The sequence below is a fragment of the Podarcis gaigeae genome (assembly GCF_964106915.1).
Source record: "Podarcis gaigeae genome assembly, chromosome: 14".
NCBI lineage: Eukaryota > Metazoa > Chordata > Lepidosauria > Squamata > Lacertidae > Podarcis > Podarcis gaigeae.
The window spans coordinates 47,593,780-47,616,171 of NC_139690.1; the positions used below are offsets into that span (position 1 = coordinate 47,593,780).

The window sequence follows — 22,392 nt, forward strand, 5'->3', positions numbered from 1 at the left end:
CCAACATTGGGCAAATGATTCCAGCATGTTTCCTGCTTGGCAGGGGGTTGGACTCAATGGCCCTTGTGGTCTCTTCCAACTATGATTCTATGATTCTATCTTTCTTGCTCACAAGAGGCTCTGTCTGCATGTCTTGGGTGGGAGCAGGACAGGCAGTGGCTAAAGCAGTAGATCCCGTCCTATGACAGAGATGGGGAACCCTATGGACCCCCAGATGTTGTTGGACTCCAGTTGCCATCAGCCCCAGTCAGCATGGCCAATGGTCAGGCATGATGGGAATTGGACTTCAGCAACATCTAGAAGGCACCAGGTTCCCCTTCTTTCGTCTACTCAGTTTGCCTGGATTTAAGCAGCTCCCACAGAAGTTATTTTTTTTGCTGCAATAAGGGTGCAAATGTGGATGCTTCTTACCGTAGCAGGGAAAAGGCGAGAGAAATACACTTCCCAGCCATTCCGGGCAACGCTGATGATCTCCTTCTTGACGCTTTCATCGGCCACCGGACTAAAGGAGTCCAGCTTGTTTTCCGCTGAGGAAAGAAACAGAGTGTCAGGGAAGAGTTAGAAGTTTCCAGTTTCTCAGAGGGAGAAAGCATTCCCCAAGGGGGGAAGGAGAGCAGTGAATCTAATAGAAGGGAGAAAGAGGAACAACAGGGAGGGACCGGCTGTTCCCAGGAAAGGCAAGGGTTCAGTTCTAGCTCAGATTCGGAGGAGGGGAGATACAAGCCAGCTCTAGCCAGGAGGTTAGAAAAAAGAGTGGGAAAACAAAGGGAAGGGTGCGTTCGCCATTTTGAGAGTGGCTGGTCACGGAGAAGCAGAGCTCAGAAGGTATCTGAAAGAAGTGACTCTGAGGAATAATATTTAAGAACCATTTATAAGATTGTTTCGTTAATAAGCAATAAAAAGTTTTATAAAAGAACAAGAAGCGTTTGTGTGGTGATCTGAAGAGGACAACAACCAGGCCTGACACAGAGGCTGGCTTTACACCACTCTTGGATCCCACAGGATCCCTCAGTTACTTGAGCGTGAGAAAATGGGCAAGCCCAAGTTAATGGCAGGACTTTGGCTGGCAGGAATACCATAAGTCCTGCCTTTGAAGAAGAACCCTGTTGGAACAGGCTACAGGGGGCCCATTTTTAATCTAGCCACATATCCTTCCCACGATAGCCAACCAGATGGTTTCAGAAGCCCACAGGTTCACAGGAAGGCCAGAGTCTGGCCAAAACAACTACCATTCAAAGATACACTGCCCTTGAACATGAGGCTCCATTTAGCCTTCGTGGCTGGCTGCCACTAACAGACCTAGCCTCTATGACAGGAATAGGGAAACTTTGGCCCTGCCGATGTTGTTGGGCTCTACTTTTTATCTGCCCCATGTAGGGATATCGCGGAGCAAGGAGTGGGGTCCGGAGGGAGCACACTTCCCCGCCAGCAGGCAGCCACAGTCTGCCTGCACGTGTGACCCTGGGGTGCAGGAAAAACTCCCCCTCAGACAAGCCATGGCTGTCTGGAACATCGTTTCCTAAGTTTGACCTTTTGCGGTCTCAGCAGTCAGCGGTGTCCTGTCTGTAACCCTTTTCCATGAGACTTTTGTCTCCATTCGTCATACACTGTGCAAGGGGAAAATGACGCTGTGGAACAGGTGCCAAAATAACCCCACGATTTCGGGACGGAAGATGTGTAAAGGTCACAGCCCAAAAATGTATTTGCCTGGCTTGCATATTTGTCTCAATAAAAGGAGGCTCCACAGGAATGGTGGTAGCTCGCTTCAGACCACCTGTGCACAGCTCACTTGATGATCAACACCTGTCTTGGGCCTTCACTTCAGCCCCAGCCAACGCGGCCAAGGATGAGAAAATTCAACAGTTTCTCGAAGGCCTGGGGGGCCCATCCCAACTTTATGAATCTGTCTCATGTCCTTCTAAAGCCTTCTAAGACAGCAGACACCAGCACATCTTGTGGCAGTGAATTCCATAAATTAAGTAGGTGTTCTGGGAACAACACACACCTTTGTCCTGAATCAAAGCCCAATCACTGGATGACCCCATAGCTATTGCATTATGAGAAATGGAAAATAACTTCTCTTTCTTTCTTTCTTTCTTTCTTTCTCTTCCTTCCTTCTTATTTCTCTCTCCCCCCACCCTCGCCACTTCCTCCACACCATGCAAATTATTATAAACACATAATTTATCTGTATATAAATGTTTATTCCCTTGTCCCTCCTTGGATCCTCTTGAACAAATGGGCTGACCTTTTTTTTCTGGAACTCATTTCAGGTCTATGGCTTTATGTTGCCCTGGGCAGGATTGGGGAGGGAGGAGCCAAAGATAACAAGCCCCCGCAGCTGAAACAACAAAGCTTACCGAAAAGGGCCTTCATGCGGAGTCTCTCCTCCTGAGTGATGCGTATGCAGGCCTCGGACAAGGTATCGTTAAAGATCTGCAAGGAGAAACGCATTGCGTCAGCCTTAACCAACCTGGTGCCCTCCAGATGTTTTGGACGCTGGCTCCCATCAGCCCCAATGAGTCGGCACCCAAAACATCTGAAGGGCACTAGGAAGGCTCCTTTAGAAGTACCAAAACTCGTAAGAACACAAGACAACCCTGTGCTGGATCAGGCCAATGGCCCATCTACTCCAGCATCCTGTTCTCACAGTGGCCAACCAGATGCCAGGGAGGATCGACTGGCATTTTCATTGCATATCTTTAGGTGCCAGGCAAAAACCTTCCTCTTCTCCCAGACCTTTTGCAAAGTAAACCATCTATTACCTTTCAAACAGGGGTGGGGGGTATTGTTTTGTATGTTATTATGTCATGCATTTTTGTGTTTTTATGCTACAAACTGCCCTATGATCCTTGGATGAAGGGCAATATATAAATTTAATAGTTTAATAGTTTAATAATAATAATAATAATAATAATAATAATAATAAACAATGTGGGATCACACATCACTGCCCCGATACCATCATGAGCTCAAGTAACCATGAATGCACAATATTAAGGACATCCTCAGAGAGGATGCCGAGGTGGAACTCTCTCAGGTCATGTGTGGCTGTGTGCATTGCAAGGAAAGATCTGAGGAACAGCCCCGCCGAAGCAGCTGGAAGCAGAACCGGAATCTCACCTGCCGGAAAAGGAGATCTAGCACAAGAGGGTTGTTGATGCTGTCCTTTGGGTAGAAAACCTGCCAGGAAAGAGAGCAGAAGGTGACCAGGGAGAGAGCAGAACCACCCTAAGAGCACTGCTGGAACAGACCAAGGTGCGTTCATCTAAGCCAAGGGTGGGGAGACATTTTCGGCCTGAGAGCCGTATTCACTTCTGATGGACCTTCACAGGGCCACATGGCAATGGTGGACGGGGCCAGAAGAGAAAGTGGGTGGGTGGGGGAACAAATGTACTGTATTTTTTGCTCTATAAGACTCACCTTTTCCCTCCTAAAAAGTAAGGGGAAATGTGTGTGTGTGTTATGGAGTGAATGCAGGCTGCGTAGCTATCCCAGAAGCCAGAACAGCAAAAGGGATTGCTGCTTTCACTGCGCAACTATCCCTCTTGCTGTTCTGGCTTCTGAGATTCAGAATATTTTTTCCCTTGTTTTCCTCCTCCAAAAACTAGGTGCGTCTTGTGGTCTGGTGCGTCTTATAGAGCAAAAAATACAGTACACTTTATTTTTCTCCAGTCTTTATACACCCTTCTCCACCCAAGTAAATGTGTCACAGCTTATGTAGATAGAGGGAGGGCGCTCCACAGGGCAGGCGCCACTACTGAGAAGGCTCTCTGCCTGGTTCCCTGTTACTTCCCTTATCATATCTCTTCCAACCCCGCCTTGTTAATGAGGAAAAGGAGAGAGCAGCCTTACTCAGGGGGAAATACCTCTTTCCTGAGATAGATTTTCCAAGAGACATTGCGGTATGCATAGAACTCCTCACTGCAACGACGGTGAAGCCGCGTCTGCATAAGTTCATCCTCAGATGATAGTTCACGTGAGACCGACACTAGAAAAGAGGAATTGGTCAAAAGCTGTGCTGGAGAAGGAACAGCCTGCCCCCCAGGGCTCTCTGTTAAGTAAGGAAAGGCCACATCCCATACCCAAGGAGCCATGGTAGATCACACAAGTATCATGTCTGAGGCCTGGTTTAGCCAAAGCATGGTTTGGTTGAACGTCCAAACCCAGCCCAGTAGACTAACCATGGCTTGCTTTCTTGCAACAAACAAAGCCATGGTTTACTGTTGGCTCACAAACCACGGTTTGTTTTAACTATGGTTCAGCATTATGTCTGAAACCAACAGCCTTGCTTAACCACCGTTTGTTTGGTCACCCCCAGTCCAGGTGCTCTCCAAGCTACAGTAGCTGAAAAACAGAGCATTTACGCAGGAGGGAGAAGTAAAAGATGGCACCTCCCATCTGAACTTACTTCAGAGTCCACCACCTCATTCTGCTGCATGTGAACACCAAGCCTCAGGCAGGCCAAGAGGCAGTTCATCCAGTCAAGGAATCAAGCACACAGAACACAAAGCCATTCTTTACCTGGAGAGGCCTCGGGGAAAGATCTGGTGATGGCGGGTGGCAGGCGGATGGCAGAGGGCACAGCCGCCTTGGCACAAGTCACAGGCTTCACCATGGCTACTGCCTCCTTGGCTCCCAACTCCCTGATGACCTGCAAGCAAGCCAATCCCCACATCACACAGCCGCAAACCTGAGCTGGCACTCAGAGCATGTTCAGCAGGAGCACTGCCAGTCCTGGCTTGCCAATGCCACTTCCGCCTTAAGGAGGAGATGGGGTTAGGGGAATCACAGCCCCTCCATGTGTGCAGTGGGTGGAGGCCAGCCCCGCCTGACTGGGGGGAATCCTGGCCACGTCACCCCCTAGCCAGCCAATCAGCTGGTTCAGGGGTGCGGCCTGCCCTATAAAGGCAGGACGCGGCCGGGGATCTCCCTCTTTGCCGCCCACTAGCTGTTCCAGTTTCCCACCCTCCCACCCTATAAGGTGCTATGGAACTTGGTTGGTCGCTGTTGAGGGGCCTGGTAGGAATTTTTCCACTTGGCAAATTGGCACCAGCCACTTGGTTTTCACCTGCCTCGTGGCAAATCGTCACAACTTTCTGGGAATTGGCGGTTAGGCATTGGTATTGTTCTGTAGATGGAAGAGGGGAGGTAGTGCCATCACCTGCCCCACATATTGAAGGGTAGTCTGTTAAAAGATTCCAGGGGGCATGGCCCTGTCTGAAGCCTAGGGAGGTTAGGGCCTAAGGCAGGCCCTCTATCGGTGACCCCGGGGGAGTTCCTAGTTGAGCAGGACTCCCCCTACTGGTGATTAACCCTTCCTGGACTTCAAGCAGATGGGCGGGAGACGGATTTAGTCATTTAGGACCAATGCCTAAGCCAGTACCACCCATCACCTATAACCAATAAAGTTGTGGCTTGTGACACTTCCGGGTTGGCGCCTCCGGCAATGGCGGAGTTCCTCCGATCGGGAGGAATTTGCTCCACGGAAATCAGGGTCTGGCCGCCAGAACTGGGTAACCTTCTTCAGCCCAAGGGCCACATTCCCTTCTGGGAAGCCTTCCAGGAGCCAGTGGTGGGTGGGGCCAGAGACAAATGTGGGTGGAGCAAGGGATACAAATTTCACCTTGATGCAGTAGATGTCGTTTCTGCACACACAGCTCTCTATTCTCCATGCCGGCAAGCAAAAGGCATTGTTATCTGAGTTCAAGATACATTCCTGCCAGGTTAAAACACTCAACGGGATGTAAATCTATGACAGTGACTGGTGTGTGGAGGGGTAGTCTAGAGAGAATCCCAAGGACCAGATGGAGAGGAGAGCTGCATTTGCACATCCACAACATGCCCTGTTTAGGGCAGCCCTGTTTAGGGAAGCTTTTAATGTTTAATAGGTTATTGAATTTTAGTGTTTTGTTGGAAGCCGCCCAGAGTGGCTGGGGAAACCCAGCCAGATGGGTGGGGTATAAATAATAAATTATTATTGTTAGTAGTAGTAGTAGTAGTAGTATTATAACAAGAATTATTAATTATTCTTATTCTTATTATTAAACTTTATATACCACCCTTTGTCAGTAGACCACAGGGCAGTTTAGAACCCACAACAGAAATATACTGCATAATGTAAAACCTATGCAACATAAAAGCAAAAAACAATTACATAAGCACAATTAAAACTGGGGCAACCCAGTCAGAAAAGTAGGGCAAAAGGAAAACAACAGCAGCAACAATTACAATAAGGAGTACGTAACAAAATACAAATTCTCTTAGCAGCAACAGCAGAGAAGTAGGAGAGAATCTGCAGCAGGGTATTCAAAATATAAAGGTCGCACACAGGTACAGAATCTTCTCTTCAAGGTAGCTCTTAGTCCTGGCCACCTACAGAAAACGACAGACCCCAGGAGCTTTCCTCTCCTTGTATCCTCCCCCTGGGAGATCTCCGCTTCCCTGTCTTTCACTCTCGGCCCTTCCAGCAGCTCTCTGCCGCTTCCATGAGGTGCAGTCCTTGGCTCCTCAATGGCGTCCCAGAAGGGGAGACAGCAGAGGGATATGTCCCTTTGGTGTCTCACCTTTGAGGTAACTTCCACTGACATTGGCCCATCACGGGGCAGCCCACTGCCTGCAGCACACCTGGCTTTCCTCTCCGCATCCTGAAACAGACCCTCAGGATGGGTTGAGCCTAGTTGGGCTGGCCGGCACTGCTTAGATACAGACAACTGATGCTCCCTCACAAACCATTCTGTTTCCCTAATCCACAAGGCGGCCCTGCCTTCCTGTGATGCATGTACTCAGTCGCCCCCAACCATACCGGAGCAGGTCGCGCTGGTGCCTCCGTGGCTGCCAGCTGTCCTTTCAGGATCATCAAGGCTTCCTCGTGGGGATCCATTTTCTTCACAAATACTTTCCCGCCTTCCTTCCTGCAAAGAAGTGGAGGTGTATAGATACAGAACCACCAAGGGATTCAGGCAAGCACTCCTCTCCAGCTCCCTAATACAGGGCGAATCCTTTAAAAGAGGCCCCGAGGATACAGAGTACAGTGGTGCCCCGCAAGATGAATGCCTCGCAAGACGAAAAACCCGCTAGACGAAAGGGTTTTCCATTTTTCGAGGCGCTTCGCAAGACAAATTTCCCTATGGGCTTGCTTCGCAAGACGAAAATGTCTTGCGTGTCTTGTGAGTTTTTTCCCTCCCCTCCCCCTTTTTCTAAGCCGCTAAGCCGCTAATCGCCGCTTAGCCGCTTAGCTGCTAAGCCGCTAATAGCCGCTAATAGCCGCTAAGCCGCTAATAGGGGTGCTTCGCAAGACGAAAAAACCGCTAGACGAAGAGACTCGCGGAACGGATTATTTTCGTCTTGTGAGGCACCACTGTACAAATGTTCCATGGGGCCTCTTTTAAAGGACTCACCGTGTAGAACCCCCACAAGCGCCGTCTTGAAAGTTTGGGATTGTTGAGCAAGCCGGTGGTTTGTGGCTGCATTAGGAGACTTAAACTTTGAACCTGGAAGGATAAACAGCCGCCGTCTATTACACCATGGACCTCACTGCCCCCGGCCACATTCAGGCATATCTCATATAGGCATCTATTTCGGGTGGATGCCTATTTGGATATCTGGAGGGCCTATGGTAACTTGTACGGCTGTCTATTATTATTTATTGGTAATATTATTTCTCAAGGATGCTCCCTAGCCAAAATAATGCTCACAGCATTTATTGTCAAAGCTGACAGTAGCAGCAGTTTCCACAGCTCCGAATACCCATGCACACCAGTTTGGTGTCTAGGGGCAGCTTTCCCAGGTATTTGCTCTGTGGAACAGCTTCAAAAGCAGAGGACCACTCCCCCTCCACCAAATTTATGTACCTTCCCCTGATGGGCTGCATGCACACACCCAGAGACTGCACCTGTGTGGCAGCTGCCTCTGCTCCGTCCTTTTCAATCCCCTCCTGGTTCTGCGAGACAGCAGTGCAGGAGAGGGTGAGGAAGCACCCAGCCCTTCACTTGCCTGACCTGCCTCTTTCTCCTCTTCTTCCGACCCATCCTGCGCTCCACCCTCCAGCTCTGAAGCTTCCCCTGCCTCTGACTCTTGCCTCCTGGCCAGTACAGATCCCCACAAATCACTGGCCCCCTTTCCCAAGTCAGATGCCAGCCCTCCTCCCCCCCGGTGTGCACCCTCCAGCGTCTTGCCAGTCTCTGACATTATTTGCACATGTAGGTTCCATGTTAGCAAGAGCTGGCACAACTGCGTGTTTCCGGGGCCTAAAGACTGGAAGAGGTGCCAGCTTTCATGAGCTTGGATCTGACCTGATGGGTTCTGGGAGGCGTGCAGGTTGCTGGTACTGCTTGATAATGTTGCGGATGTTCTGCGTCGGCTCTGGAATGTACTCCGAGTTCAGCTTGGAGTGGCGGACAAGCTCACCGGCACGCAGCCTGGAGGCGGGATCTGTGCAAGGAGGGACAGAAAAAGAAGCGAGACAACAGTGGCCTGTTTGTATAAATTGTGGGTTGAGGAACCTCAGGCTCCAGGGGCCACATGTTGGCCTCCAGCCCTTTCTCTCTGGCTCTCTGAGAGAGCCATGGCTCGCACCCCACATGTTTTTGCCTGGCTGGCATGTGCCATTCAACTCTGATAATGCCTCTCTGCTTCCCTGGATGGGGCTAGGGGGGGAGTGTCAGTAGAAAATAGTCTACTGTGCAAAGGTAAAAATGGCATTCGTTGCTCTCCCTGTTTTTGTCTCTGGCCCCAGCCACCACTGGCGAAAACAGTAACTCCTTACCAGATTTCTGAAAGAACGGCATGTCTTGTGTAAGGCTCGATGATGCTGCAGAGCCGTCTACCAGCCGTTTCTCGGCTTCTCTCTGCTACGGAGGGGGCGAAATTGAACACTGGGATGAGTCGCAGCCTCAGAATTCTGGAGCTGGGAGCTAGAACAAAATCTAGAACAGTACTCTTGAGCCACTTACTCCAAACTGAGACCATTCCCAAGCCCTCTCTCTTGGGTCTTCTCCCCACACTTAAAAGCCATTCCCTGGATATTTGGGTGTGCCCAGAGCCCCTCCTGAAACTGCTCCCTCCCCTCCCCAGCTCCACCAAACCTGGTCCATTGCTCTACCGCAGAACTGTGGATTTGAAGACCTGCCGTTCCCGACTGGGCACGCAGCTTGAAAAAAACAAACAAAACCCAGCGGTGATGGCCAGGCCAGCTTTGGAGGTGAGTGAAATGAATACGGGCAGAGAGATATCCAGTGTCGGGCAGCTCAAGGTCACCTAAAGGAGGGCACAAAGATTTCAGCAAAAGCACGCGGTGTCTCAGAAGAGGTGAGGGAAGCAGCCTCTGGGCCGCGAGGGCACAAGCCAGACCTATGCAACCTTCTAGGGTTGTCATCAAAGGCTGGCATAACTGTCGAGGAGACGCACCAGAGCAGGGGACCCACTGGCAAAACCTCCCTGCGCCTGCTCTTCTTCTTCGCCACTACAACTTGCTTGCTCCCCTGGCCCTTGTTCTAGCTTGGCAGGGATTAGAAGGGTGGCATTATGTACCAGTGCGGCTATCCCAAACGTGCAATGAAGTCAATCCCAATTGTTGGAGGTCATGCACAGTCAAAGGTACATATTACCATATGTGGTGGTGTTGTGACATCTTCAAAGACAAAGAAATAAGCCTGATATACAACAAAACAATTGAAATGTCCCCTGCACTAGCACTACTTGGGCTTAGGATCCCGTCTGCTCACGACTATCCTAAAGATGACCTCTTAACCTCTCTATTGACTGTTTCCATACAGGTGTTGGAAATCTGGTGTTGGGCTGAAGATTGATTCTTGGTGTAACAGAGTATGGTCAATAGCATGGCTGAGAAACTAACATGTCAGCTGAGAGTGGCAAATGGCAAACACAATCCACATTCCTTTTTTAATATATGGCGAATGTTTATTGAATACATAAATTGTTCAGACTGTGGCAAGAATCCACCCAGCACTCATGGGAAAACGTGGCGTGTTCTTTTAGACCAATCCATTGAAATTTTAGCACATGGCATGATAAGAGTCTGCAATTTTATTAGGACAGGTTATTTGTTGTTTACTGTTGTAACAATTATTTTCTCAAAAATTATCTTCTGTACCATGAAAATAAATAAAAGCAGTATTATTATTACTTTTTTAAAAGGAAGGTTATAAGGGTTTGTTATTCTGACTGGTGTGTAACTGGAATGCAGAGTTAAAAGTAAATTATCAAATAATCAATTCTAGCGTGCAGGGGGCCAACAAAATAATATAATTTGGCATCTGAACAATTGGCATTATTAATTGTATTATAATTTGGTATTGTGACAATGAGGCTTTTATTGGGTTATTGTAATTGAAAACGAATAAAAATTATTACACAAAAATAAATAAAAAATATAAAAAGAAGGAAGAAACAGCTGTAGGCAAGACAGAGGCACAGTAGCTGTCCTTGCCTGTTTCCTTAGTGGCTCTGTCTGATAAGGAAGTACCGGTAGGTGGCAAAGATGAAGAGGGGGAGCAGCGGCGGTGGCAGCAGATGCTTATAATGGCAGTGATGAGGTAGGCGGACAGAGGATGGGGGCCAGTCCAACATTTAGAGGAGGCACTGCAACCAGTGATGCACGGGGGGGGGGGGGGATGCAGCCACGTGTCACTGCCAGCTATGTCTTGCACTCAACAACCATCTCTGGGTAACAGGGGGCCCAGAGGGCCGTCCACCTCGTATTTAGCCACTGACCAGAGAACCAAGGACCGCAAGCATCTTCTTTGTGTCTTATCACCTGTACGCTTAAAAGACTCACCTGGGGAGGTAGGCCCCCTTGAGGCCCGGCATCATAGGTATCATAGGTGCCGCTCCTCTGGGTCCTGGAAGGGCTTCTGTGCTGGGGGGACCTGGGGCTGGAGTACTGGTTTGCACTGAGTGAGGTTGCACCGGCCAACGCTGCTACAGCGGCCTGCTGCCGTCGGCGGAGAGCCTCCACTTGGGACATGTGTTGAGCCTGCCCCAGAGAGAAAGGCAGGGGTTAGGGTTGCCACCCTTCTTTTTCCAGCAGGGCTCCTATGCTTTTAACAGCAGGGTGCCAAGTGGCAGTTAAAGGTGCAGGAACCCTGATGGAAAAGAGAGAGTGGCCAATTTTAAAAGGCACATCCTATGATCCCAGGGAGAAAAAGCAAAAGGAAGGAAGGAAGGAAGGAAGGACCATTGTGGGTGCACTTAGATGTGACAGAAATGAGGTTAAGAAGACTGTTTGTTAGTCTGCTGAGCATGTCACTTGTGAATGCTGTACATGGGGAAACAGAAAGCAGGACAGGGCGCTGGGTCAGAACTGGAAGCACAGTTCGTCAAATGTAGGAATGCACGGCCCTTTTATAGCATCACTTCTATAAGATGGCTCATTCCTTATCCAGACCCTCGAACGATGCCATGTATGACGCCTGAGTCCTGCCTTTACTTACCAGAAGCAACTCCTGCTGGTTACGGAAAGCTTGCTGTGCCAACAACAAGGCCTCATTTGTTGCTGCTGCGGGGAATAGAAACAAGGTCAGTTATTGTGTGGTGTACAGACGCTGTTAATAAGGACTTTTTTACAAAGGTGGGGTGACGGGTGCTGTGGTCAGGGAGAGATATAGCTCAGGGCAAGAGCACCTGCTTGGCATGCAGAAGGTCATAGGTTCAATCCCAGCAAATATCTGGATCAAATTTGAATTGATTTTATATATGTGTGGTTAAAGTTGCTTTTGTATTCATAAAGCGGTTTTGAAACGTCTTGCATATGTAAATGTTTCAGCTTTTTCTTTTATATCCAATTGTTCTATGTAAGTTTTTATTGCATTGTACATTGCTTTGGGAAGCCTAATGGGAACTGATTCATAAACGAAACGAATCGTTGTCATTTTGATGTTCCTTGGATGTTTCAAAGGTGTCCGAGGACAGAGAACACCCCTCCCTAGTACTGGCGTAGCCAACGTGTGCCTCTTCCAGGTCTTGTTGGACTACAACTCCCAGCCCCCTGTCCATTGGCGATGCCAACTGGGACAAACAGTCCAAAAGCTTCTGGAGGATTCTGGAAGGCACCAGATTGGCTGCCCCTGCTCTAGAAAGACCAGGCTTTGAAGAAATCGCCAAAGGAGGCTTTCTCTCAATTTTTCTCCAAGGAACAATTCCACATCCATTGTTTCACAGCTGACCTCACTTACGTTGCTCACCATTTGGCTGTGGAAGGCAGCCCTGCCTACACTCACCGGCTGTTTGAGGTCCCTCAGCTGGTACACTGTCTCCATCGCTCTGGCCTCCATTCCCCGCTCCGATCTGGCCCCCTCCCTTCATCCTGTGGGAGACGGCAGCCGGCTTCTCCAGTTCCTGGACCAGGACAGAACAAATAAGTGTTGGCGCTTGGGGGAGGAGGTTGGCACAGATCAAATAAGGCCTAAATTCTAGGGCTTTCCCTAGCATGACAAACTCCAAGGCCTGAATGGGAACCAGTCTTCCCATCTAGGTATTTTCATTCTGCCTTGTTGCAAATGTTGTCCCTGCATCATGCCAACATTTGGTGCAGTGGTTTGTGTGTGGAGGCTTGTCCTGCTTCTGGGGTAACTGTTCCCTCACTAGCTGTTGAGCCTGGAAATTGCTGTCCTTTTTGCTGCCATGTTTGACAGAATCAGGACAACACTGCTGCCTGGCACACCTCAGAATTTCGTGCATTCACCTCCTGCTTCGTTTTTCTTTTCTTTCTTTAAAATCTGAGGTTCAGAACAATCTGTTTTACCACTTGGGAGAGAGACCTTTTTTTGGCCGCTAACACCAGAAGAAATCTCCCTTCCAGCATTCTGAGAATTAGGTGTCCTTTGAGAAACAGGACACTGGGCCTGACTGTCTAGCATCCATTTTGCGTTTGGGGATTGGGGAGGGGACGGTGCTTTCCTTACCCCATTCCCATAGGACAGAACCGGGTCAAAAAGGCTGTCCAAGTAATGATCCAACCCCTTCTGGCTTCGAGGCTCGCTGAACGTGTCCGAATCTGCTTCCAGGTTCAGAAAGACAAATAAAAGGGAATTAGCTAAAAAGCAGTCCTCACCATGGGATGATTCCCGTGGGGTCCCTCAGCTCAAAATCAGGGTTGCCAGGGTGGTGATTAATCAGAAATGGAGGATGAGGCTCCTGTAAGCTGGGTAGAAGAGTTGGCAAGCCCCGGTTTCTAATGTGTTTGAAACTTTGCACCCACAACTATGGTCTGTGGCTTTGATGGAACACTGATTGCACAAAGGAAGTACAGGTTAACACTATTCAAGCAGATCATTTCGATGTGGACAGGCAGAGATTTTTAACATCTGCTATGACAAAGGAACATAATTACCAAGCACCTGCCCCACACAGATCACAGTGGAATGACCTCCTGGGATAACCCATCTTTTATATAACCGATACTTTCATAATGGAAGCAAAGGGCTCTTGGCTAACTGAGTTTGCCTCCGTTTGGGTTTGAGTGTTATTTCTTTATTGTTATTGTTGTATTTAGTTTGTACAAATCCAATAAAACAAATATCACAGGGCAAGGAGGGGGGATGGTGGGCAAAGAGGGACTTTCAACAGATGCTGCTTCTGCCACCCAGACACTGTTGTGTCCATCAGCTGTTCGTTGTGGCTTGCAAAGAGGAAGCACAAAAAGTTTGAACCATGCAGGCAAAGGAAAATGTTCCATCTGGCCTCCTCTCCCCTCAGCTGCCAGCCGGGGGCAGCCATTCCATCAGGCTGCCTCAGTGGGAGAGATGGGACTCCGAAGGCTCAGCTTTGCCAAAAGCCCAGGTCCTGCCCCTGCACTGTGCCAGCTGGTCATTTATAAGAGCAACTGTTTAAGAATTGGTGCCTGAGTTTGATCTACCCTCTCTGTCGCTTTTACCCTTGTGTACTGTGCCTTTCTTTTCTTTTTTGGATTGCAAGTCTTCAAAGCAGGGACTGCCTGGTTTTAATTGACTGTATGGAAGTCACTCTGGGAGTCCTTTAGGCTGAAGAGCAGGGTGTGAATGCCCTCAATAATTTAATAAAAATGGGTCCCCTGACATCATTGTGACATCAGGTGGCTGGCAGGGGAGGTGACATTTTTCTATGAGCGATGTTACGATCTTCTGTCATGCGCGCGCGCACACACACACACACACAGCGGCAAGCTCAGGGCTTGTCCATACATTCACTTGTCCTCCCAGTTCCCTCCAGGAAAACTTACTCTTTACTGCTGAATCGGAGCAAATGTCAATCAAGTTTTCCGTGATTGATGTTTGCTCTGATTCAGCGCTAAAGAGCAGGTTTTCACAATGAAATCAGCAGGGCAAATGTAAAACCACTTGGATCCATGCCTAGAAAGCACAGAACAAGCAGAAAGCCTGCTTTCTAAGCGCGGGACCAGTGAAGGGTGGACGAACCCTTGGTCCTTACCATGGCTGCAATATCCTTCTGAGTCTGGCAGGTTGGTGGGGGCCACTGTAGGGGCCTTCATAAGTGGCGGAGGAGGAACCTTCTCACCAGAATCCAAACTGTGTCTGAATACTCTAAGGATAAAAGGGAAGGAGAGCAATGGGAGATGGAGGAGGAGGAGGAGAGAGGGGGGGCAGACAACACCATGTTTCAAATTGGGGGTGGCACCAAGAAGAGAAGAGAGAGTGAGCAGAGGGGGAAATGTCGAGGTAAAATAAAACTCCAGCTGGAAATATTTATTATTTGCAGGGGGGATTCAGCAAATGCAGAGTTTCACGTTTGCACACTGTTCTTCTAAACTCTAAAACAGGGGTGGGTAACCTCCAGTCTGTGGGCTGCTTATGGTCCTTCACACCTCTCTATCCAGCCCTGGGGACTCTCCTTAAGCCCATCCCGAGAGCGCCCCCATCAGGAGCCCTGCTTTGTGCCCTTAAGTGCTTTTGGCATGGCAGGAGCATGTCCCTGAACTAAGATAGTGCCTCTTGCTTGCCTGGGTGGAGGGGTGCGTGTCAAAACCTCTGTTTTTCTGCATGCTGAAACGTAACCTCCTGCACGAAGGCAAGAGTCACAGCTGTTGCTCTGCCCATTTTTTCCTCTCTGGCTCCACCCACCACCCTGAAAGGTTGTCCACAAGGGTGCCTTGTTTTGCTTGTCATGGCCCCTCCCTTTCATTGCTTGGCAAGAGATTATTGCCCTCCCTGGGTGAGTCATGGAGGGCTGTGGGCACACTCTGCAGAGAACTATGTGGGTACTGTGCTCTTTGGGATTCCTTTCCTTCCCATTTTGTGTTGTGTTCCAAAATGAGCTTGTGAATGGCATAGGGGGGTTTTAACCCCTGCTGCTAAGGGGGTGCCTGGGAGGCTGAAAGTAGTGGTAGTGTTGTTGGCTGTGCCACTGATTTTAAAAGAGCCTCATATTTTAAAGGGTTCTCAGTTTTTTCTGACATGTTTAAAATAGTTTTGTTGTTGCTGAACAGCCTTTATTACTAGTACCTTCCCCCCCCCTTTTTTTTTGCTAATATTGTTTATATTTTTGGAAGTGGGCATATTGAAATATTTCCTAAGGCTGGGTTAGCAACTGGGAAGATCCTGACCATGCGCAGATCTGACTGGTATTCAAGGTAAAGGCATATGTAATGGGATAAGGGGTTGCTTGTGCATAAGCACCGAACCGCTCCAAGCTGAGTAGTTGGCTAAAACTTTCCCTGTCCGGACAGCCCTTACTTCGTGGCTGTCTTAATCACTGGCAGAATCCGTCAGTGGGCGTTTCCTGAATTTCTTCCAACATAAAAGCTCCTTGACAGAGAGTCTCCGCCTGGATTCCCTGCGCGACAGCTTTCTGCGCAGAGTGGGCGTCCCAAGGGGAGGTCCTGAGCTCTCTCCACTGGTCTCGCTGGAAGCGTCCCGGAGCCTTCCCTCCGACGCCCCCTCCTCCTCTCCTTCCTCAGCGGAAGGTCTTCCTCTTTCCCTGCTGGTTCCCTCCCCAGCGTCTGGGAGCCTTGCCACCCCCTTGGGCTCCGATGGCAGTTCCCCGACAGCATAGATTCATCAAAACCAAAACCACATCCTTTATGGCAGCAACTAGGCTCTCTACCATAGTAGTGATGTATGGAAGTGAGAGCTGGACCATAAAGAAGGCCGATCGCCAAAGAATTGATGCTTTTGAATTATGGTGCTGGAGGAGACTCTTGAGAGTCCCATGGACTGCAAGAAGATCAAACCTATCCATTCTTAAGGAAATCAGCCCTGAGTGCTCACTGGAAGGACAGATCGTGAAGCTGAGGCTCCAATATTTTGGCCACCTCATGAGAAGAGAAGACTCCCTGGAAAAGACCCTGATGTTGGGAAAGATGGAGGGCACAAGGAGAAGGGGACGACAGAGGACGAGATGGTTGGACAGTGTTCTCGAAGCTATGAGCATGAGTTTGACCAAACTGCGGGAGGCCGTGAAAGACAGGAGTGCCTGGCGTGCTCTGGTCCATGAGGTCACGAAGAGTTGGACATGACTAAACGACTAAACAACAACAACAACAGGATAACAGCAGGGCAGTTTCACATCTGTACTGAATCAGAACAGTAGAGCTGGAAGGGACCGCAAGGATCGTATAGTGCAACCCCCTGCAATGAAGGAATCTTTCACCCAACGTGGGACTCGAACCCACAGCCCTTAGTCTCATGCTCTACCAACTTAGCTATCCCTCAGGGCAAAACAGAAAACAAGCTTGTGTCAGCAGTGCAGTCCCTAATCTCCGGGCATCCCAAGCACAAGGGTTTGGCACTTCCATGCTAAGATGACACCCAGTCTTGTTCTCTTCAGGATCTGCCCTTCCAAAAATCTTCCGCAACCTGTGTCCACTATATTATTCTTTTGAAACTGCACTGAACCGTTCAGAGAAAGAGCTAGAAAGTCGCCTCTGCTACTTACGCTTTGCCGCCAATATTTCTCTCCGGCCCTTCTGAGGCAACAATGAAGTAGGACTTATGCTTTGGGAAGCCACGGATGAGTTCCAGGTCGGACACCAGGTCCAAGACGTAGTCGTGGCCGGCCAGCTCAGCCCACTGGGTGCCGTCCTTCATGGCGACTGACCAGCCTCGCCACCCCTCTGCAAGCCCCCTGTGAAGAAGGATCAGTCCTGAGCCGTTCTGGGTGCTTAAAATCCAGGAAGGAGTAGGGCACTGGGGATCAGCAGAGATCAAAATCCCAAAAGGTAACTTCAACTGAATGCCCAGTTGTCAGGAGAAGTTCTTTATGCGAACGCTCACCTAACGAGCGATTTAATAGGAACTCATTGCAGTCAGAAAGCAGGACCTGTGTGTACTCATTTGGCAGCACAAGGCATCCTCTGTCCTAGTTCTGTGCAAAAGGAGGAACTGATGCCATAATAATGGTCAGGATCAGGGCCCTAGGAAGGCTGGAGCAGCAAGGCACAGTCCTCCAACTCTCGTTGGAATTGCTCTTAGTCTAGATGCCTTCTGGACAGCTCCTTTCCTGTTTTGTATCAGGCCCTTTGGCTTCTGATTCTGCTAGACAGTTCCCCTGGAATGGGGACACCAACAAACAGAGCCCGCCCCTGCCCCCAGCAGATTTTCATTTCCTTCTACCTGTATTTCAGTACATTTTCAGCAAGGTTTTCTCCGGTGGTCCAGGAATGGATGGGGCAACAGAAGTGATCTCCTGTCGTGGTAAAAACAAAGAGCTATTTAATGCAAGTGGTTTTCATTTTAAAAAATAAGCATCAATTTAAACAATCTAGTAAGTCAGTAGGGACAAACAGCAAGGGAAAAAACACTTTTTGAAAGCTGGATCGCTCCTATCCTCAGGACAAGATGATCTTTGGATAGCACTGTGGTAGTATTGTTTTTATTTCGTTTTCAAAAGAAGATCCCTTTCAGAGGAATCGCTGGACATGGGTTCAAAGCCAATCTGTCCTCTGATCATGTCCAGAGTGCTTTTTCTTTTCTGGTGGGAAATGGGGGGGGTTTTAATCAGAAAAAGAAAAGCACTCTGCGCATGATCAGAGGTTGCTGGCTTAAAGTGGCAGAATTTTTGAAATCTCTGGCACAAGTCTGTGATCCAGTGTTCACACCAAAGGATCAATGCGTTCCTCTATACACCTCTGTTCTCCCTTCCCTCAGTTAACCAGAGAGAGAAAGAAGCAGACAAGGGGAAGCAATAAAGGGGCACCATCTTCTCTGGTTGCTCATATTTGAGCAACGGCTCAGAACTGCAATACCTCAAGGACCGCTTCTTCCCATATGAACCTACCCGGACCCTGAGATCATCCTCTGAGACCCTCCTTTGTGAGCCTCCTCCGCGAGAGGGAAGTTCGCCTGGCGCCTTCATTATACACCTTTATTTAGGTCTTTGGTTGATCCAATTTACATCCTATGCCCTTTTAAAATGTGGGGTTTTTTGGGGGGGGCTATTGGGTTGTGGTTTTATTTTTGTTGGGTGTGGTTTTGTATCTTGATTTTATTCTGTGAACTGCCCCGAGACCCCCAGCTATAGGGTGGTATATAAATTCTAATAATAATAATAATAATAATAATAATAATAATAATAATAATAATAATAATAATTTATTATTATTATTATTATTATTATTATTATTATTATTATTATTATTATATTTGGGGAAGGGGTGTAGGTCGGTGGTAGTGCATCTGCTTTGAATGATGTCCCCGGTTCAGTCTCCAGCATCTCCAGGTGGGGCTGCGAATGTCCCATCTGAAACCTTGGAGAGCCGCTGCCAATCAGTGTAGACAATATTGTGCTAGATGAATCAAGGGCCTGACTCGATTTCGAATTCTTCTTCTTTTTTAAGCCCTCTTGAAAATTCACCAGAATTTTAGTGCAAAATTCTCCCAGTGTAGACACATTCGCAATGCAATCTTCCCTAATATAATGCATCTTTGTATTTTATTATGTGTTTTTATGCACATATGCATTTTCGTAAACATTACCTGGCTGGGGACCTGCATTGCAATATCCAGGGAAGTGTGAGTTTCAAAGGATAGGAACTCGTTTCTCCCTCATTGCTAGGCATAAGGCCGCTTCCTAGGTTCCCATTAGGCCGAAAGAGACAATTTGGCTGAGCTCAGTTCCTTAGACAGGGCTATCACCTCCCTGTCCTCCTAATCCAAGCCTATTTCTTGCCCTCTGCACCTTGATTCCTGGGTACCCAGGGCTCTCACCATTGAAACAGTAAACATCCAGGGCCATGTTGACTCTGTCCCGGCTGGTTGCCCATTCCAGCAGGGTGGGTGGGTAGGCCCGGGCGCCTTCAGCACCGTCCTGGGCCTGAGCCATGGCTTGCATGAGCTTGTGCTGGCAGATGGGCTTGTAGCCATTGAAAGCGTAGTCAGAAACAAATCTGCAGGGGAGGAAAAACAGAGATCCTGGGAGAATAAATAAGCCAAGCGGGGAGTAGAGCCTGGTGCTAGGATCCTGCACCTTCAGGCAGGGCCCACGGCTCCAGACCACACAACTATGCTGCCTAGGGGTGATGGGAGTTGTAGTTCAAAACATCTGGAGGGCACCAGGTTGGAGAAGGATGGTATGTAGACAATACTGAGCTAGACTGGAAGCCTAAAATTATCTGTGTGCCCCTTCCTTGTGTGTCCCCTCTTTGACAGGTTTGGAGGGTGGCAACATGAGAACAGGGCCTTTTCTGTGGTGGCTCCCCATTTGTGGAATGCTCTCCCAAGGGAGACTCGCCTGGCACCTTCATTACATTTTCTTACATAAGTGCCAGGCAAAATCTTTCCTCTATAACCAGGCCTTTGGCCTTTAACTATCTGCGGTGATTGGGATGCTTTTAATGTACCATATTTTTCGCCCTATAGGACGCACCGGCCCATAGGACGCACCTAGTTTTGGGGGGGGGATAAAGAAAAAACATTATTTCCCCCCCCCCGGCGTGGGGCTTCCCCCGACCCCAGCCCCCAGAACAGGCTGCTATCCGCAAGCCTTCCCCCACCAGCCCCGACAAGCTCTGGGAGTATTCCCCACCTCCCGCAGAAGCCGCTGCTCTTTAAAGGGGCTGCGCGGCTTCTATTGGTTCTTCTAGCTTGGGGATGGCTGCGCGCAAAGGAAGGCTGTTCCCAAGCCAGAACAGCGAGACGGAGGGCTCCGTCTCGCTCTTCCAGCTTGGGGACGGCTGCGCGCAAACCCTCTCCAGGGCAGCGGGGTGCCTTCACCCCACTGTCCTGCAGAGGCTAGCAAGGCTTCCCAAGCCAGAATAGCGAGACGGAGGGCTCCATCTTGCTCTTCTAGCTTGGGGACGGCTGCGCGCAAAGCCTCTCCAGGGCAGCGGGGTGCCTTCACCCCCCTGTCCTGCAGAGGCAAACAAGGCTGTCCCCAAGCCAGAATTCCCCCACCTCCCGCAAAACCGGCAGAAGCCGTGCGCTCTTTAAAAGGGCTGCACAGCTTCTCCTGGCTTTTCTAGGAGATGGGGGAATTCCCCCACCTCCCTGAAATGCCCGCAGGCTGCCATCCGCAAGCTCTGGGAGCCCGAGGGAAGTCGCGCTGGGCTCCCATGGCTTGCGGATAGCTTCCTGAAGCCTGCATTCACCCCATAGGATGCACACACATTTCCCCTTCATTTTTGGAGAGGAAAAAGTGCATCCTATAGGGCGAAAAATACGGTATTTCTTTTCCCTATTGATTTTAATGTATCTATGTGTGTGTTTTTGTTTGTTTGCTTGTTTGAATAATAGAATCACGGAATTGCAGAGTCAGAAAGGGACCCCAAGTGTCATCTAGTCCAACCCTCTGCAGTGCAGGAATTATCAACGAGATAATACACAACAGATGGCCATCTGACCACTACTTAAAACCCTCCAAGGAAGGAGAGTGCAAGCGACTAACAGATTTAATCAATTATAATAAATAATAAATAATAATAAATCAGATGCGTGCTCGACAGTAACATGGAGCAGGGCTTTCAGTGTGGCTCCCCTGTTCTGTGGAACATAATCCCGGCTGAGATATGTTGGGAGCCCACTAGCAACTAATACCTTCTAGGAACTATTGAACATATTTTTATTCCGACAAGCTTTTCCAGCTGGATGATAAGTTCATACCCTCCAACATGTCTTTGACAAAAGACAACAAGCAGGACCTGAGCGCAAGAGTACTCTCCCCACCTATGATTTCTAGTAGCTGGTATTCAGGGGCATAATGTTAAGGTTACCAGATTTTTTCCAATGAATCTGGGGACACTTTTCAACTTCAATGGATTTTGTATGGGGCCTGATCTGCATTGTATTTTTCGCTCCATAAGACGCACCTGACCATAAGACACACTTACTTTTTAGAGGAGGAAAACAAGAAAAAAAATATTTTGCGCAGAGCGTGTAAGCAGCTCTCGCTTTTCTTGCTTTAAAGGAAGCAAAGCGAGAAGTGTGCAGAGATTTACAGCGAGCAACGGGCAGCAGCCATGGCTCCGACTTCAGAGGCATCCCTCAGCTTGCAACTGCAGCGGCAGCCAAGGGATCCCTCTGCTGTCCAGTGCATTCGCTCCATAGGACGCCCAGACATTTCCCCTTACTTTTTAGGAGGAAAAAGTGCGTCTTATGGAATAGAAAATCCGGTAAATCCGGGGACTCTCCTCGGGAAACGGGGACGTCAGGTAACCTTAGCACAATGCCTTCCACACTGGAGGCAGACCACAGCCAATGTGGCTAGTAGCCTTCTTCTCATCCTCTCCCTGCTCTTCCAGCCGGTGCCACTCACTTCAGCAAGTATTTATCCAGGCTGTGGGAAGGCGCAAAGGCACTGAAGGCAGAGGCCAACAGGAGCCAGCCACGTTCCTCGTTGTTGACGTTGGTGTTGCGCCACACTTGGTTGGCGATCTGGGCCAGGATCTCGTCTCGCAGGCTTGGGATCGACAGCCCCTTCTGCACGATGTAGTTCCCGAAGAGGACCTCCTGTGTGCCGTTGAGGCGGGGGTCGCCCATGAAGCGGAGGATCTGCCAAGGAGAGAGGGCGTGACCAGAAAAACAGACCCCGCATGCCACAACAGAACCGCCGCCCTCTTCCTCCCTCTCCTTGTGAGGTTCATTAAAGGCTGAGATTTTGGGCCAGAGGTGCTGCAATTTTTAAATATATATATTTATTATAGAATTCTTGGTGTACCAAAACACGTGTATTGTCTCTTTTTTCAAGTTGTGTTTTCTATAATTCAGTTTCATTGTTTTGGGTTAGAAAGGATGGGCTGAAAGCTCCCAAACTCCAGCTTAAAACTCTGGGGTGGAATCCACTGTGGTCTAGATGAGTCTTATACTTCTGTGGAGTGGGGAGTAGAAAGTTATGAAAGCCTTAGTTTATATTCGTTTGTTGTTAATGTTTCTTTTTTCCCTCTACATATGTACTGCCTGTTTTTGTTGTTCAATAAATAATAAATACCATGGGGGATATTGTTTT

The 22,392-nt window shown here is 49.0% G+C and overlaps 1 protein-coding gene across 1 annotated transcript in view; it reads right to left on the reverse strand.

Moving 5' to 3' along the window:
• The window catches only part of MYO15A (myosin XVA), a 95,042-nt gene that overhangs the window by 31,614 nt on the left and 41,036 nt on the right, over window positions 1–22,392 (reverse strand). Inside the window, exons 28-44 of the mRNA XM_083711203.1 lie at window positions 21,703–21,938; window positions 19,161–19,339; window positions 17,568–17,640; window positions 16,891–17,079; window positions 14,428–14,540; window positions 12,924–13,018; window positions 12,204–12,357; window positions 11,454–11,518; window positions 10,799–10,996; window positions 8,768–8,849; window positions 8,295–8,433; window positions 6,806–6,914; window positions 4,525–4,654; window positions 3,870–3,991; window positions 3,124–3,183; window positions 2,361–2,436; window positions 412–527 (exon numbers count right to left, since the gene is read on the reverse strand). Coding sequence (XP_083567329.1) covers window positions 412–527; window positions 2,361–2,436; window positions 3,124–3,183; window positions 3,870–3,991; window positions 4,525–4,654; window positions 6,806–6,914; window positions 8,295–8,433; window positions 8,768–8,849; window positions 10,799–10,996; window positions 11,454–11,518; window positions 12,204–12,357; window positions 12,924–13,018; window positions 14,428–14,540; window positions 16,891–17,079; window positions 17,568–17,640; window positions 19,161–19,339; window positions 21,703–21,938 — 2,136 coding nt within the window. The remainder of the gene's footprint in view (window positions 1–411; window positions 528–2,360; window positions 2,437–3,123; window positions 3,184–3,869; window positions 3,992–4,524; window positions 4,655–6,805; window positions 6,915–8,294; window positions 8,434–8,767; window positions 8,850–10,798; window positions 10,997–11,453; window positions 11,519–12,203; window positions 12,358–12,923; window positions 13,019–14,427; window positions 14,541–16,890; window positions 17,080–17,567; window positions 17,641–19,160; window positions 19,340–21,702; window positions 21,939–22,392) is intronic.